The sequence below is a fragment of the Musa acuminata genome, chromosome BXJ3-5, assembly GCF_036884655.1.
Source record: "Musa acuminata AAA Group cultivar baxijiao chromosome BXJ3-5, Cavendish_Baxijiao_AAA, whole genome shotgun sequence".
Lineage (NCBI taxonomy): Eukaryota > Viridiplantae > Streptophyta > Magnoliopsida > Zingiberales > Musaceae > Musa > Musa acuminata.
Window position 1 is genome coordinate 4,427,086 of NC_088353.1, and position 14,826 is coordinate 4,441,911.

At 41.0% G+C, this 14,826-nt stretch overlaps 2 protein-coding genes across 5 annotated transcripts; both read left to right on the forward strand.

The window, feature by feature from the left end:
• The first annotated feature begins 550 nt into the window (after window positions 1–550).
• Window positions 551–6,284, forward strand: LOC135639017 (cold-responsive protein kinase 1-like). The gene is made up of 7 exons (XM_065152707.1): window positions 551–1,324; window positions 1,455–1,580; window positions 3,202–3,329; window positions 3,516–3,729; window positions 4,943–5,174; window positions 5,346–5,496; window positions 5,859–6,284. The coding sequence occupies exons 1-7, from the start codon at window positions 565–567 to the stop codon at window positions 6,174–6,176; spliced, it is 1,929 nt and encodes a 642-aa protein (XP_065008779.1). The 5' UTR covers window positions 551–564; the 3' UTR covers window positions 6,177–6,284.
• Window positions 6,285–10,490: 4,206 nt separating this feature from the next.
• On the forward strand, window positions 10,491–13,422 carry LOC103984521 (cytokinin dehydrogenase 3). Of its 4 annotated transcripts, none has more exons than XM_018825874.2 (5): window positions 10,491–11,578; window positions 11,650–11,777; window positions 11,844–12,119; window positions 12,186–12,448; window positions 12,915–13,422. In XM_018825874.2, the coding sequence occupies exons 1-5, from the start codon at window positions 10,999–11,001 to the stop codon at window positions 13,300–13,302; spliced, it is 1,635 nt and encodes a 544-aa protein (XP_018681419.2). In that variant the 5' UTR covers window positions 10,491–10,998; the 3' UTR covers window positions 13,303–13,422. The 4 variants fall into 4 exon arrangements, with proteins under 4 accessions (XP_018681419.2, XP_018681420.2, XP_018681421.2 ...); XM_018825875.2 differs by having other exon boundaries at window positions 10,494–11,578; window positions 11,844–12,104; XM_018825876.2 differs by having other exon boundaries at window positions 10,495–11,578; window positions 12,920–13,422.
• Window positions 13,423–14,826: the final 1,404 nt, after the last annotated feature.

Consider the following 14,826-nt stretch of genomic DNA (forward strand, 5'->3'; position numbering starts at 1 on the left):
TCTTCGAGATCAAATCTGAACTCAGGACACACACCACATTGGCTCAAATGAAATTGGTGGGTTGACAGGAAAAGCTGAACTTTGATTAATGTAGAAGATGCAGCGCGGAATCGTTGGCCTCAACAGGATGGTATTCTCAAGTGCATCTGTGCACAGAAGTTGAGGCAAGTCTTCTTCGTTGTACTGAGATAGAAAGCAGCAAATAATTGAGTATGAAATGAGCAAACTTTACTGTTCTCTGTTACTATTATTCGTTCTACTTTTGATGATAGAATCTTCATATCATCTTGCGAAGGAAAAAATAAATGTCCATTACCGAAAAAAGAGTATTCGGATTAGATATTGGTCTTTCAAATAATCTCGAGTCAGCATGATGGTTTGATGTCGTATCGATCAAGCCATCTAAGTCGTGATGATAAGATTCGGTAATTTATTATACACGTCGTTTTCTTAGTGACAAGCGGAAAAGGAGAACGCCATCGGGTTTGGAATTACCGTTGGCCAATGAATAATAATTAGGAATATATATTAGGCTCTTCGTCAGCCAACAACGGTGTCCAGAGCATGTATCGTATCATGCACCGCATCATAGTTGTGGTGGTTCTACTATGGAGGAGTCGGGTCACCGCCGACCCGCAGACCACGCTCCTTAACGCCGGCTGCAGTCAGTATAACGCAAGCGGCAACGCCGCCTTCGTCGCCACTCTCAACGAGACCCTCGCGGACCTGCGCTCCTCCCTCTCTTCCGCGGCCGCCGGCACCTCCGCCTCCCGCTTCGCCACCGCGCAGCGCCCCCGCGCCGCCGACCCCGTCTACGCGCTCTTCCAGTGCCGCGCTTACCTCTCCTCCGCCGACTGCCTCGCTTGCCTCTCCGTCGCCGAGGCCCGTATCCGAAGATGCGGCAACGCCAACGGCGCCCGCGTCATCTACGACGGGTGCGTCCTCCGCTACGAGAGCTCTACCTTCTTCGACCAGACTACGCTCCCCGGTAACGCTGGCGTCTGCAACGGCAGCGCTGCGTCCGACGCGGGGTTCTCCGAGGCGGCGAAGGCGCTGGTGAGGGACCTGACCAGCGCCACGCCGAGGGTCTCGGGGTTCTTCGCGGCGGCGGAGAGGGATGGGGTCTTCGCCGTGGCGCAGTGCGTGGAGACGGTGAACGAGGAGGGCTGCGCCCAGTGCCTCACGGTGGCGGACGCGAACATTGAGAGTTGCCCACCGGACACCGACGGGCGGTCGGTGGACGCCGGGTGCTTCATGAGGTACTCCAGCAAGTCCTTCTTCCCGGCCAACCAAACCGTGGATCTCTCCCAGTTCTTGAGTTCAGGTGAGCGAGTCCGCAGTGAAACGGTGCATCATGGGAAACGCATCTAATTCTTTAGGAACCACACGGGAAATTTGTCTTTACTCGGTGACCTAAGAGAGCATTTCTTGATATGGATGTGATGGTGGAACAGGGAAGTCAAACAAGAAGGGAGCCATAATTGGAGGAGTTGTTGGAGGAATCTGTGGTTTGTTGCTTCTAGCGATCGTAGCACTCCTGTGGATCAAAAGATCCCGAAGACGCCAAGGGTTTCGAACAGGTTTGTGAATCTGATCTATTAATCTGTCATCCTAAGAATTTTGTTTACTGAGAATTAGATATAGCGTTTTTTTTTTGTTTTTTGGGTATGATTAGGCCAAAGCGACTCATCACCGAACAATGATGGGTTTCTAAATTGTGTTAGCTTACCATTATTGAATGATTGGCATGATCAACGATGGCTTTTCAGCTTGCAATTATTTATTTCATTGATGATCAATTCATTTGGTCAATGTTGTGATCTACTTTAACTTGCATTTAGTATTTCCTTAAGTCAATGCAACAACAACAATAACAAAACCGTAAGTCTCGATTATTTTTTTAAGTCAATATTATAATAAATTTACCTTTTTTTAATTTGAAAATGCATCTGGAATGTGACTGAATTGTTCTAGATGAAAAATACCAAGAACCTAGAGGTTTCGTCGACAATCTAAATGGGGGACTCATCGCACGATGCTGCCCCTAATGTTGGATATAGGAGGGTCAGTATTTAAAGCCAGAACAGAGGAACAAGAAACTAAAAATTTAAAGGCTTGATTAAGAATATAAAGTGTGAAGTCAATGTACTAGGTCTGGTTAAGAATTTGCTGAAAGTAATAATTTAACGAAAGATCTCTTACTAAATTCCAGATTATCATGCTTCCAGATGGACAGCTATCATCAATAATTACAAATTTGGTTTCAATGGCCAATTATGTCATTTTATTCCTTAAATAACGTTGTTTGCTGGTTCTGATCTTGTGTAGGTCATAGTTGTTAAAATTGGTATGGTCCACTGGATGCCGAAATTTGACTTATTATATATATGTCAACTTTGTCAGTTTCCCTTTTCTTCTTGTATAGTCATTTGAGATATACTATGATTGTTCTGATATGATGAGAGCAAATCAAAACTAGGGGAAAGAATATGGAAAGAACTATTTGATCGAGACAGCCATGATAAATTGTATGGATCATTTGACCTGTAATGTGGCTTATTATATGTATGTCATCTTTGTCATTTTCTTCCTTTACTCCTTGTATAGTCATTTTGGATATACCATGATTGTTCTGGTAGGAGAAGACCAAATCAAACCTAAGAGAAAGGATATGGAAAGAACTATTTGATTGAGACAGCCAATAACTTGCAAGGCTGTCACTTGTTACATAGTAATCATAGATAGTCCTACAAGCTCAACTGACCACGGATAGTCCTACTTGCAGAGTTGTCTTAAAGTTGTTGGGTGTCATTGTGGTTGGATATGGCATGTTCCAGCTTATCTTTTTTCAAGGATATCACATGATTCTAAGTTTTGACTTCTGTACAATTTTTTGTTACAACTAATCTAATTCTAAAAATTTACATTTTGTGCCAATATGAAATGAGGTATTCATAAAGATGCTCAAAGCGCTTGTAAGAATCCACATGCAGTTTTTATATCATGCAGCTATAATCCAATTTACGGATACCTGTAAGGAACAGCATGAAACTTATTAGATAGTCTGCAAAGCAATTTAAAGAATTTTGATCAATCACATTTAACAATATCTTATCACTTCCTGCTAAACATTTTTAACTGATGTCATATTCTGGTACTTTGCTTTTCTAAGTACATTCACATGAGAACATCTTTGTGCAGGAGATTTATTAGGGGCAACAGAATTACAGGGTCCACTAAATTTCCATTACAAGGATCTAAAAGCTGCTACAAATAATTTCAGTGAAGAAAATAAACTAGGAGAAGGAGGGTTTGGAGATGTATACAAGGTGAGATTACTAAATGTTTAAAATGTTGCTTTTGTAAACTGTATGGCATTTCCTTAGAACTGAAATTTTGAGAAAAAAATATAAGATTTCCTCGTATTAAAATAGCAAGAACCTAGATGTTACGGATTTATGTTGTATAATTTGACGAAATAAAGTCAGGTGTGCTGAAAGGTAAAATTTTCACAGGGTACACTGAAAAATGGTAAAACGGTTGCCGTCAAGCGATTGGCAATTGCACAAATCAGCAGGGCAAAGGCAGATTTTCAGAGTGAGGTGAAGCTTATTAGCAATGTTCATCACAGAAATTTAGTTCGCTTGCTTGGATGTTCTAGCAAAGGCCAAGATTTGCTTCTTGTCTATGAGTACATGGCAAATAGCAGTCTTAATAAGTTCATATTTGGTAATTTTTTCCCTAAACTTAGCCCTCTATCACTCTATATCTTGCTTTCAATTTGTATGCTTAATTGTTAGATGTATCCTGTTGATGCATTCTCATTATATCTCAACCTCTTTTTCTCAATCTGACTAGAACTACATTTTGGTAAATTCATACACCGCTCCTTCAGTAATCAACTGCATAGCTCCTTTAAGTAGATTCAAGTATTAACTGGTTACATATTTTCACTATGACTTTTTTTGTTAAAAGAAATAGGTAAATGATCCAACCAAATAAAATCTCAATTTGACTTGGAGTAAGCCTCTCCAAGCATAGAAAACATGACCAGATCTAGTAGGATTGGCTAACCATTAATAAATCCCAAATGTATTCCTTGAGGACTATAAAGAAAGACTAAAATGACTGGAAGTTTCTAAAATTTATTAATTTGTATAATGCCAAGGCAAATGCAGAAAATTACAAGACCTTGTACATTTCCCTTGAAATTTAATTGCCATAATCTAGTTTCTAATTCTCTCAAATCTAACCTATTCCAAACCTATACTGGATCAAGGACCACAGACTAAATTGGCATAATCATAATCTCATCAACTTGAGCGCAAGAAATTGCTACAATTTGACCAGAGATATATGGCATTGCAGCAGAGACATGTCTGAAGACTCCATAGAGCAGAAAATACACAGGTTCAGACTTTAATGCAGACTGAGAGTGAGACAAAAGACAGTATCTTGTCTTGGCCTTGTGCTTGTCATGTATAGCGAAGTAATACTGTTGTACTGGAATTCTATACTGTTGCTTCACAACATGCTCAGCACCATGGCATCACTTGCCTATTGCTTTCAAAGGCAAGATGCATCGATAAGTTTTACATTAACACGTTTTGCAAAATTTCATGACTATCAATTTGACATGCATTGTATGTCATGATGCTTCTATCAGATAATTATTTTAATTGTACGTAAGTGTGTTTGTTCTGGCCTTTCTAAGATATGTTGATTGGTGTTTTCGTCAGCAAGAATCAGGTGACATATTACTTATGCCAACCAATTGCTTTTGCATATGTATACTGTGATAACAACTGCATGTTCCATGTATTGGTATTGGCATGGCAGCTCCAGGATTAAATTGGTTTTAATATGCCAAATTATCAACTGAAGGAACTAATATCTATTTTGCTTCCATGCTCATCAAGTATAACGTGAACCTATCTTACAGGTGATAGACAGGGATTCCTCAACTGGAAACAGAGATTTAACATAATTGTCGGCATGGCTCGTGGTCTTGCTTACCTGCATCAGGAGTTTCATGTTTGTATCATACATCGTGACATAAAATCTAGTAACATTCTGCTTGATGATGATTTCCAGCCAAGAATTGCAGATTTTGGCCTTGCACGACTTTTACCAGAGGACAAGAGTCATCTCAGCACTAAATTTGCTGGCACTTTGTAAGTCTCAATATCATTATGTATTTCATTATTTTTCACTTTCATTCATCTGAACCCATATTGTATCTTTCGGCAATTGGGACATACTTTGTTCTTTAATAAGCATTCTGCATTAATGAAAGCGGATCTCTAACAGCTCCTGATTTCAATTTCTCAAACTCTGTCATGCAGGGGATACACAGCACCTGAGTATGCAATTCATGGCCAGCTATCTGAAAAGGTTGATACCTATAGCTTCGGTGTTGTTGTCCTTGAGATAATCAGTGGCCGGAAGAGCAATGATGCACAACTGGAACCTGCTATTCAATACCTTCTTGAATGGGTAATCACTGGGCTCTCTCTAATTTTTTTATTTTTAAAATAAGAACCATGGATAATCTTTCATTCCTATTATACCAAGTAACTTGCTTGTAGTCAACTTAAATATGACAAGTGATGACACGACCTTTAGGGTTACTACAAGGCATTTCAACAGCATAACTGGCAACTGTTAAGATAATACAAATACATATGTATACATACAGCAGATATAGCTACAAAATCTCATTTACTTCCGTCCTGGCATCGTCAGAAGAGATCATATGCATTTAATCTGCATTCTTTGCCTGCTAAACGTTTGTTGTGTGTACTTTTCTAGGATCAGCCTTTTGTTCTGATCCTCCATTGGTTTCTTTCCTAAAACAGGCTTGGAAATTATATGAAAGCGGCGATTCGATCGATTTGGTGGACAGAAGCTTAGATCCTACTGAATATTCCCCAGAAGAAATGAAACGAATTGTCAAAATAGCTCTTCTCTGCACGCAATCCACTGTGTCTGCAAGGCCAACCATGTCCGAGGTTGTGGTTTTGCTGCTTAGCGAAGGTGACCATGACAGGCTCCAGCCAACAAGGCCTACGTTCATAGACGCCACAAGTAGGGTTCGCGGAGATGGATCGACCTCCACTGGCTCGTCTTCTACCTCCAATGCTACTGTCTCTGCATCACAGTTTTCTGCTCGCTGAAGTTCAGCAGCAGTGAAATATATGGTAAGTCATGAATAAAAATGGTGTAATTCTGTATAGTATGTAGTCAAGAACGTGTATCAAATGAAACTAAGGACTGGATTGTCATGATTGAGGTACCTTAAAAAATCAAGAAAATAGTAAAAAAAATTCATATATTGTACTGTCAAGAAGCCAATGACAGAAAGAAAAAAAAAATTACTTAAACAATATTTTGGTGGCTTTTATATGTGAAAATGCTAAAGGCAGAGTTTGATGTCCACAGAGTAGCTTCATATTTCCATTTAGTTAGGAGCTTATATTGTAGTATTTTGAAACGACAAGATGAGAATGCAATGCCAACATTCCATATTACATTCTCTTTGCCTCAACAGGAATCTGAGATGGATTTAGAATATTCCTCTGTTTTCTTCAGTAAACATCCATCAATTGCACAAAAATGTTGCTATTAATCATGAAATTCAGAAAATTCTCATTTCTAACTTGTTCTTGCCTTTGTTACTGCTACAATATGCGCATCAGAGGCTATAAACTGTTGCAGAAGGATCTGAACTCTACGAAAGAAACATATTGAAGCAACACAGTAGATCTTTCATCATCTTCCACTCTAATGTCACGAGGTGGTGTTTCTTTCATTTCAGTTCCACTTCCATTGAAGTTGGCGATGGAGAGGTGCAAACCTTCTTCTGAACATGTGGATGAGAAATGATGGTGTCATTCTCATTGGAGCAAAAAACATATGCTTTGTGATGTGAAACAGATCGAGCGTAATATTCTCTGGACTTTTTTGATAAGCTACTAGATTTTATGCTTTCTTGATTCACCGCTGGAACTGACGCGAGCATCATAGGGTATTTGTCCGGAACACGCATCCTACTTGGATGATCGTCATCTCAACTTCCTTTCCAATTGCGATTCTTTGCACTTGGCTACGCAACGCGACAAAGCAACCACTTCGATCCGAGAATTGGTGACACAAGATTCAGAAGCCTCTGCGGATGCATTTCATCGAACACTAAGAACAGAACATTCACATGGCACATTTCTTTCGGAGGCAAGTTGCTGGCAATCAATCTGCTCGAGTCATTGATGACGAGATATGCTGCCGAGCGGAACATAGGCATGGCGACAAAGTCTCAGGGTCGTGTGAAGGCGGCCGTGGCCGTCCGTGGGGCGGCCTCACATGCTCGTGTCCTCCGCCGAGAGCACGAGCCTGTCCGAGCTAAACAACTGTTCATGGATTGTCTTCGGAAGCAGATGGGAATTCCAATGCAAACTCGTTTGCGCAAGAACAAGAACAAGCACATGCGATAAGTACGACTGACTTAATGCGTATCCTTCAGGTGGATGCTTTGTCATATCATATAATTACATATAATCCGTTTATGTGCCTGTTCTAGGATTCATAATGAGGCTTATCAGCTTGGATTTGGCTGTTCACAGGCACACACTTGTCTCCGGTGAAGGTGAGCATCCTATTTACCTCACCACAAGGATCATATGAGAGAGACAGCTTGTTCTAGGAAGAGAACAAAACACGGTTACTGGTATCACAGAACAAGTGCGCTATGTTGAACGGTAAAGAAGCTGGAAGAGAAATGTAGTGGCCATGGCTGAAGAAGGTGAACTCAGAGGAGGAAACAAATGAAAAGATACAGGCAATCTGGACAACTAAGCATGGCATAAGATGTCAACCAACAGTCCAAAGAAGCCAATAAAGTAGCACAGTGAGAGGATAGCGGCATCTAACAGATGTTGGACTCTGTTCTTTTTTCTGAAGCAAGTGGGGTATTGTTTGCTTCCCTGGACAAAGCGATCCCTGTTGGGAAACTATTCCAGAGGAGCTTGTCCAAATCTCTCTCTCTCTCTCTCTCTCTCTCTCTCTCTCTCTCTCTCTATGCATATATATTTATATATATTATACAACTGGAATATTCCATGGAAGAAGAAGAACCACATTTTGGAGGAGGGAGAGAGTGAGCGGTGATTAAAGAAGCTTGAGGTGGGCTAATCTCCTTTAAGCTTTTAGAATGCTTACCCCCTAAGGATGTTGTTGATCATGTTTCTATATGATAAAAGTATGATAAATGTGACGTTCTTTGTTCCAATTTTAATACTAGATTGTGGAATAAGAAACTAGTTCATCTAGCTCATCATTGCAGCCTTTGAAGCCATGATGAGAGAGAAATTTAGATCCCTTAGGTACCCACCCAATAAGAACAATACAGCAGAGATGCATTAAACAACTATTAGAGAACAAGCAAGCTGATGAAACAAAAGAAGAACTTTACATACTGTTACATTAGTAGTCAAAAAAGCTTGGTTTCTGTCACTGTTAAACACACACACAAAATATGGGCTCAACAGAGACTTTGATCTCTCAAGTTGGAAAGATAATTTAATGCAGCTACTGAAGATTTTCTATATCACCATTTAAGCAGTGGCTCAAGTTTAATCTCTATGTGATTATTAATCAGGTTGGTTTCATAGACTTCTTCTGTGATGAAAGTGACAAGCCACAAAGAGAGGAGCGCCTTCATACTGATGTGATCATTAACGACTTCGATCTCATCTAACTTGTTCCTGTGGCTTTGCAACAATTCATGGCCACAAGGACACAAGCGCCTTTATAAATGACTGATGTAATCTGATTGATAGTACCTCAAATCTTGCTTGAATTGATAATAAGCATGGCCTGCAGTGCGACAGGAATGGACCATTCTTAGGTTTCTGTCACACTGTCCTGTTGGTGTTTGAAAGTTTGCAGGCAACAATTATCAACGGCCATTCATGTCATCTACCTCTGATGCTATGATCTTACGGCATGGCTATTGTTTCGCTGGTCGAAGCAGCAGTGACAGAGAACACCTTCAAAAGCTTCAGAACTTGTGTTCATTGGCCCAATACAAAAGTTTCTGATCAACAGAGTTCTGAATAACTCCAGTGAAAAGAACAGTCGTGGAAAGGTATGCCTGCTCTTCATGTACAGATCACATTCATATTAATATGAGAGGATCCAGTGAGATCATCTGGCTCTGATAAAAGGGAAGAAGAAGAAGAACAGCAGGAGGGAAAATGTAATGAAGAGCAAACAGTGCGCAAGCTTTTCGCATGGGGCAGTCCTTGGTTACTTCAGGGCATACATGTGGTTGGAAGAATCATATTGAATGGAGTGCTTGCTATACATTGATGTCCTCTGCCCAGGGAAATAAAACTGGGACCCAGAAATTTGCAGGAACATATCTGGGGACCCAAACCATTTCTCTATCTAGAGTTGGCCACACCTCAGACCCATAGGAGGAGGACCATCTTGTGGTCTATGCTGTTGTTCTTTTGGGAGTGCCATCAATCTGTTCAAGCTTGTCTTTTGAGGTAGATATTTGAATATAAATCCTTTGCCGGTCTTTGTAAGATTTTATCTCAGATCATAGTGCCTCGATTCTTCCCTGTAGTCTTTTTTGCATTTAATTCGATATGATAAATGCTAAGACAAGTGTGAGAATGGTTCAGCAACCTCAATGGACACCAAAACCACAGCTTCCCTTCATGAACACAGACTACTGATTTCTTAAAATGGTACAGAATCCAATTTAAAACAGGAGGAAGAGCAACCAAATCTTGGACATAGGAATGGTGGCAACCGCAGAGTCCACTGCAAGTGAAAAGGAAGGCTGGCACTTTCCAATTGTACAGAGCTCTCAGTTTCCAACCACACAATCTATGGACATCCTCTTGGGTGGGTGGTGGCCAATCATCATCAATGGAGCTGGGGACCCTGCCACAGTACCAGCCAGCACAGTACACTGCAAAAGATTTGGTTCCATGGCAATCCAAGTGACCTTGGTCAACAGTAACACAAGGCATCACAGGCCCTCGAGCTTGCACCTTCAACCTTCATCATCATCAACATCACAGTGGTGACAGCACTGCCCCACGCATTGGACATCAGAGGCAGTCAACAGTGCAGGTGGATGAGAACAAGGGAAGGGATGAATGAGAGAGGTGGCTCTGTGTGGATCCTAGCAATAATATCTTTTCCTTTCTCAGAAGGTGGTGCCGAAATCACCAGTTCATGTTTATACATGAGAAGGAACTCACCACTTCATTATCTTTGCAGGAAAAGGAGAGGGGGATGCCAAGAAGAGGAAATGAGATGTTGAGGTTAGGAGATGTGAGGTGATGAGGCTCACATGCATCCTTCTCCTGCTGGATTTGGGGTCCCATTAGATTCTGCACAAGGACATGGAACTATCTTGCCCCACAGCCGACCTATAAATGCAAATGCCCCCAACAGAAAGAGTGGAGTAAGATCTACCTCCTTCCCTTTTCAATGACAACATTGTTTGGTTCTTGTCTCCCTTCTTCCTGATCCATGTTTTACTGTGGGCCTCTTCCATCTCCCTCTTCTCCTCATTGCTTCAAGAGGTAGAAGGATGGTTCAGTGGCTGCCCTTTATATCTTGCTTCACAACCTAGCTGGCTGCCTCTCATCTCCTCCTTTCCTCTCCATTTATCCATGACTTCTCTGTCTACTCATCCTTTTCCTAGTGTTGAACAACAAATGTCTTGTACCATGGTTTTTGTGTTCCCATCATATATAAGCAAGCTTGTTATCTCCACACTGTATATGAAGGCTAATCTTTCATGTGAGAGGTATCTTCTTATGCACTTGTAGTAGAATGCCCAGGAAGAAGAAGGGCCAATGATCCGCCTTACAACACACCAGCTTGGTGGAGCATGTTGAGCCTCTTCTTTTCCGCTTGTTGCTCTGTTGACCCATTGAGAATATAGAAGTTGTTTCAGTTGATCAGTTCTTCGTCTCCATGGAGTTTGCTCTGTTCTGCACCAAGGTCAATATTCTCATCCTCATTCTAGCTCTGTGTTCTCCATGCAAGTTCATCCAGAGTCCAATGGACTTTGGTCCCTCAAACTTACTCGAGACCAAAAGCTCAGCCTCCTTGGACTTTGGAAGAATTGTCTTCAACTCTCCCTCTGCGGTGCTGAGGCCCCAGTCCCCCAGAGACATCTCACTCCTCCTCACCTTCCTCTCTGCTTCATCCTTCAGCAAAGTCACAATAGCGGCAAGAGGAGCTGGGCACTCCATCTATGGCCAAGCCCAAGCGCTTGATGGAATTGTTATTGAGATGGATTCCATCCCTTCTGACATATACATCCACAAGAAGAGAGATGATGGGTCTGGCTTCTCTTATGCTGATGTTGGTGGTGGTGCTCTCTGGGTGGAGCTTTTAGAGGAGAGCTTGAAGCATGGGCTGGCTCCCAGGTCTTGGACGGATTACCTTTATCTCAGCATCGGTGGCACCCTCTCCAATGGTGGTATCAGTGGCCAAACCTTCAAATATGGACCTCAGATCAGCAATGTCCTTCAACTAGATGTGGTGACAGGTAATTGAACTGGAAAAAAGAGGAGATAGATCTTTTTCTTTTCTTCCTCTGATACATTTGGCATGTGACAGGCAAGGGAGACTGGATAACATGCTCACCCACCTCGAGTTCAGAACTTTTCTATGCAGTTCTTGGTGGGTTAGGCCAGTTTGGCATCATAACAAGGGCGAGGATACTGCTCCAAGATGCTCCACAGAAGGTAATGTTGAAGAGCTGTCAGTGTTTTCTTGTGCATGTAATCAACCATGGCTTCTGTGGTGATCAGGTGAAATGGATCAGAGCCTTTTACGATGATTTCGACACCTTCACCGGGGACCAGGAGCTACTGGTCTCGATGCCAGAGTTGGTGGACTATGTTGAGGGTTTTATAGTCCCAAATGAGCAGTCTCTCCTCAGCACCTCTGTCGCCTTCCCTGCTCATCTTGGCTTCATGCCTGAGTTCCACCACGTAAGCAGTGCCAAGGTCTATTACTGCATTGAGTTTGCCGTTCATGACTTCCAAGCCGAAGGCACCAGCGCAGAGCAAGTCAGTAGTTCCCTGGTAACACCATGTCTGTCATGGCTCAAAGCACATCAACATGAGTCCTCACTGGTGTTCTTATTTCAGGTGGTGGAGAAGATATCAAAGCACATGAGCTACATGCCATCCCTCATGTACAGCGTGGAGGTGTCCTACTTTGATTTCTTGAACAGGGTTAGGATGGAGGAGATGAACCTGAGGAGTAGAGGGCTCTGGGAAATCCCCCACCCTTGGCTTAATATGTTTGTGCCCAAGTCGGGGATCAAGGAGTTCAAAGACCTCCTGTTGGAGAACATCTCACCAAATGATTTTGAGGGCCCAATCCTCATATACCCACTTCTTAGGGACAAGTAAGAAATCTCTCTTCCTCGTGACACCATGTTTATTTCTTACAAGGTTTTAGGATTTCACAAGCTGTAACAGTGTGATAATTGAAGCCTCTTTATTGTACTTGTTCCACCACTGCCATTGCCAACCTTTCTTTCTTCCTCTCTTTCCTTGTGAGAACAAGCACAAGGGAGGGGTTTCACTGGCTGCATTGCTGCTGCTTTGTATGCGAGCTTTCTGGCGGAAGAATATGGTGGAGCTACTGGTTTAGCTTTCTTCTGCTGATGGATCGATACTCTTGTCTAGTTAATAATATCACTTCTGGCTCACAGCTCTTCGATCATGTACTAAAAATCATTCTTTAGTTGTTCCAAGTAGTTCTTCTTTCCAGGTTTAAAGTGACGCATTAGCTTTTACTTGGTAGGGGTAGTGGATTACAGCTTAAGTACATTCCATCTTCTTGCTGAAACTGATACCGCCGTTGCTTAGTTTAGGTGGGACGCCAACACATCAGTACCGCTGCCTGATGCCCCCACGGGCGGCGACGGTGTCGAGCAGGTGGTGTACATCGTGGGAATGCTGCGGTCGGCCAACCCAGCCAGCTGCGCCGCCGGGTGCCTCGACGACATCCTCCGCCGCAACCGCCGAATTGCGGAGGCGGCCTCGGCCGGGCGAATCGGCGGGAAGCAGTACCTCGCCCACCACCCGTCCCTGCTGCATTGGCGCGACCACTTCGGCCGGCACTGGAACCGGTTTGCCGCCCGGAAGAACCTGTTCGACCCCCTCGGCGTCCTGGCTCCCGGCCAAGGCATCTTCCCCAGAGTACATGCTTCCACACTGTAGTACCAGTAGCATCAGCAGCCTACACTCCTATTGATCTACATAGGAACGCAAACATGTGCAAACGCTGAGAGAGAGGGAAGAAGAAAAATGTAATCCGTTCTATGATCCTGCTCTTTCTTAATATGAAGATTTTGGAAAGCACCTTAAGAACTCATGAAGATTTAAGCGAGTGACTGGTTTTGTGAGGTTGCTTTTACGAAAAATATACATGCAATCTCAGGACAAAGGTCACTCCAGATTATTACTAGCCAAAAGGAACATTTTCTAGAGCAGCTTGTGTGTGTCATATAACCTTCATCTTCTCTTGACCTTCGCTCTTCTTGAACGCAGGAAGTATTATCCGTCTCTACGAGTCATGGCCCTTCTCATCCCCGTTGTGCTCAGATCCACAACGCTTCCACCATTACCTACTAATCCTGATCTATGATATAGTTGGGCCGGTATATGGACCGGTCTAAGGCCCGGTCTAGTCCTGTCCGAGTCAATCTGGCCTGCTGTCGGAGCACATGAAAGAAGAAAACGGAACGAGTCAAAAGGAACAGATATTGCGTCTAACTTTACCTAAATTATTCGTTCACTATATTCTAAATTTTATTTATTAATATCATCCATATGTTTTAAAATTTTCAAAAAAATATAATTGAATTTTATTTTTTAAAAATATTGATATTATAGTCCAATTAATTCACCAGTTTTATTTTTTTTAATGCAAGTAAATCAGGTTACCAGCATTACAAAACAAGTAATAAAACGAGAATGTCATGCTTTTTTTTTTCCCTGTACGAAGAAATGCCGTGTGGAATCCAGTTGGTAAACATTGTAATCACTAATTATTTTTCCTTCCTTAACATAATTCAAATTATCATAAATAATATATTACTTTATTTAAATTATTAACTTTCTTATTTATGCAGTATGTATAAAAAAATAATTAAAATTAATTTTCTTAATAATATGGATAAGAATTTTATCAATCATGTAAACTATTAATTAATTAATTAATTTCCTATTGAGTGGTGTACTTTTTAGAAAGTAAATAGTTTAAATTTTATTTTTAATGTGTGAACCATAAGAAATAAATATTATAATTCTATTTTATATGTGAAAGTAAAATAAAAATTAAATTATTACTTACATTTTAAAGAAAACCATTTTCTTCTATATAAGAGGTTCTTCCTCACTCTTTTCTCATTTATTCTAGAGGATTCAAGATAAGATTCGTAGGGAGAGGTAAGATTTTTTTTTTCTTATATGTTTTTATTTATATTTAAAATCTTTGATATTAAAATTATTATAATTTGTATGATGTATAATAATATTTTAATTTTAAAATTTTATGATTAATAAATAATAATTATTGAATTATAATTTTAGGATGATTAGTTAATTTCATAATAGTTATAATTCATTTAATTAGACATATTTATATTTTAAAAGAATTATATGTGAATTTTATTATTTAATTAAATTTAAATTAGTTAATTATTATTTTATAATATTTTAAAGTACTTTGAAATTATTAAAATCTAATCCAAACCTAAGTTAAGTAGATCAGCTA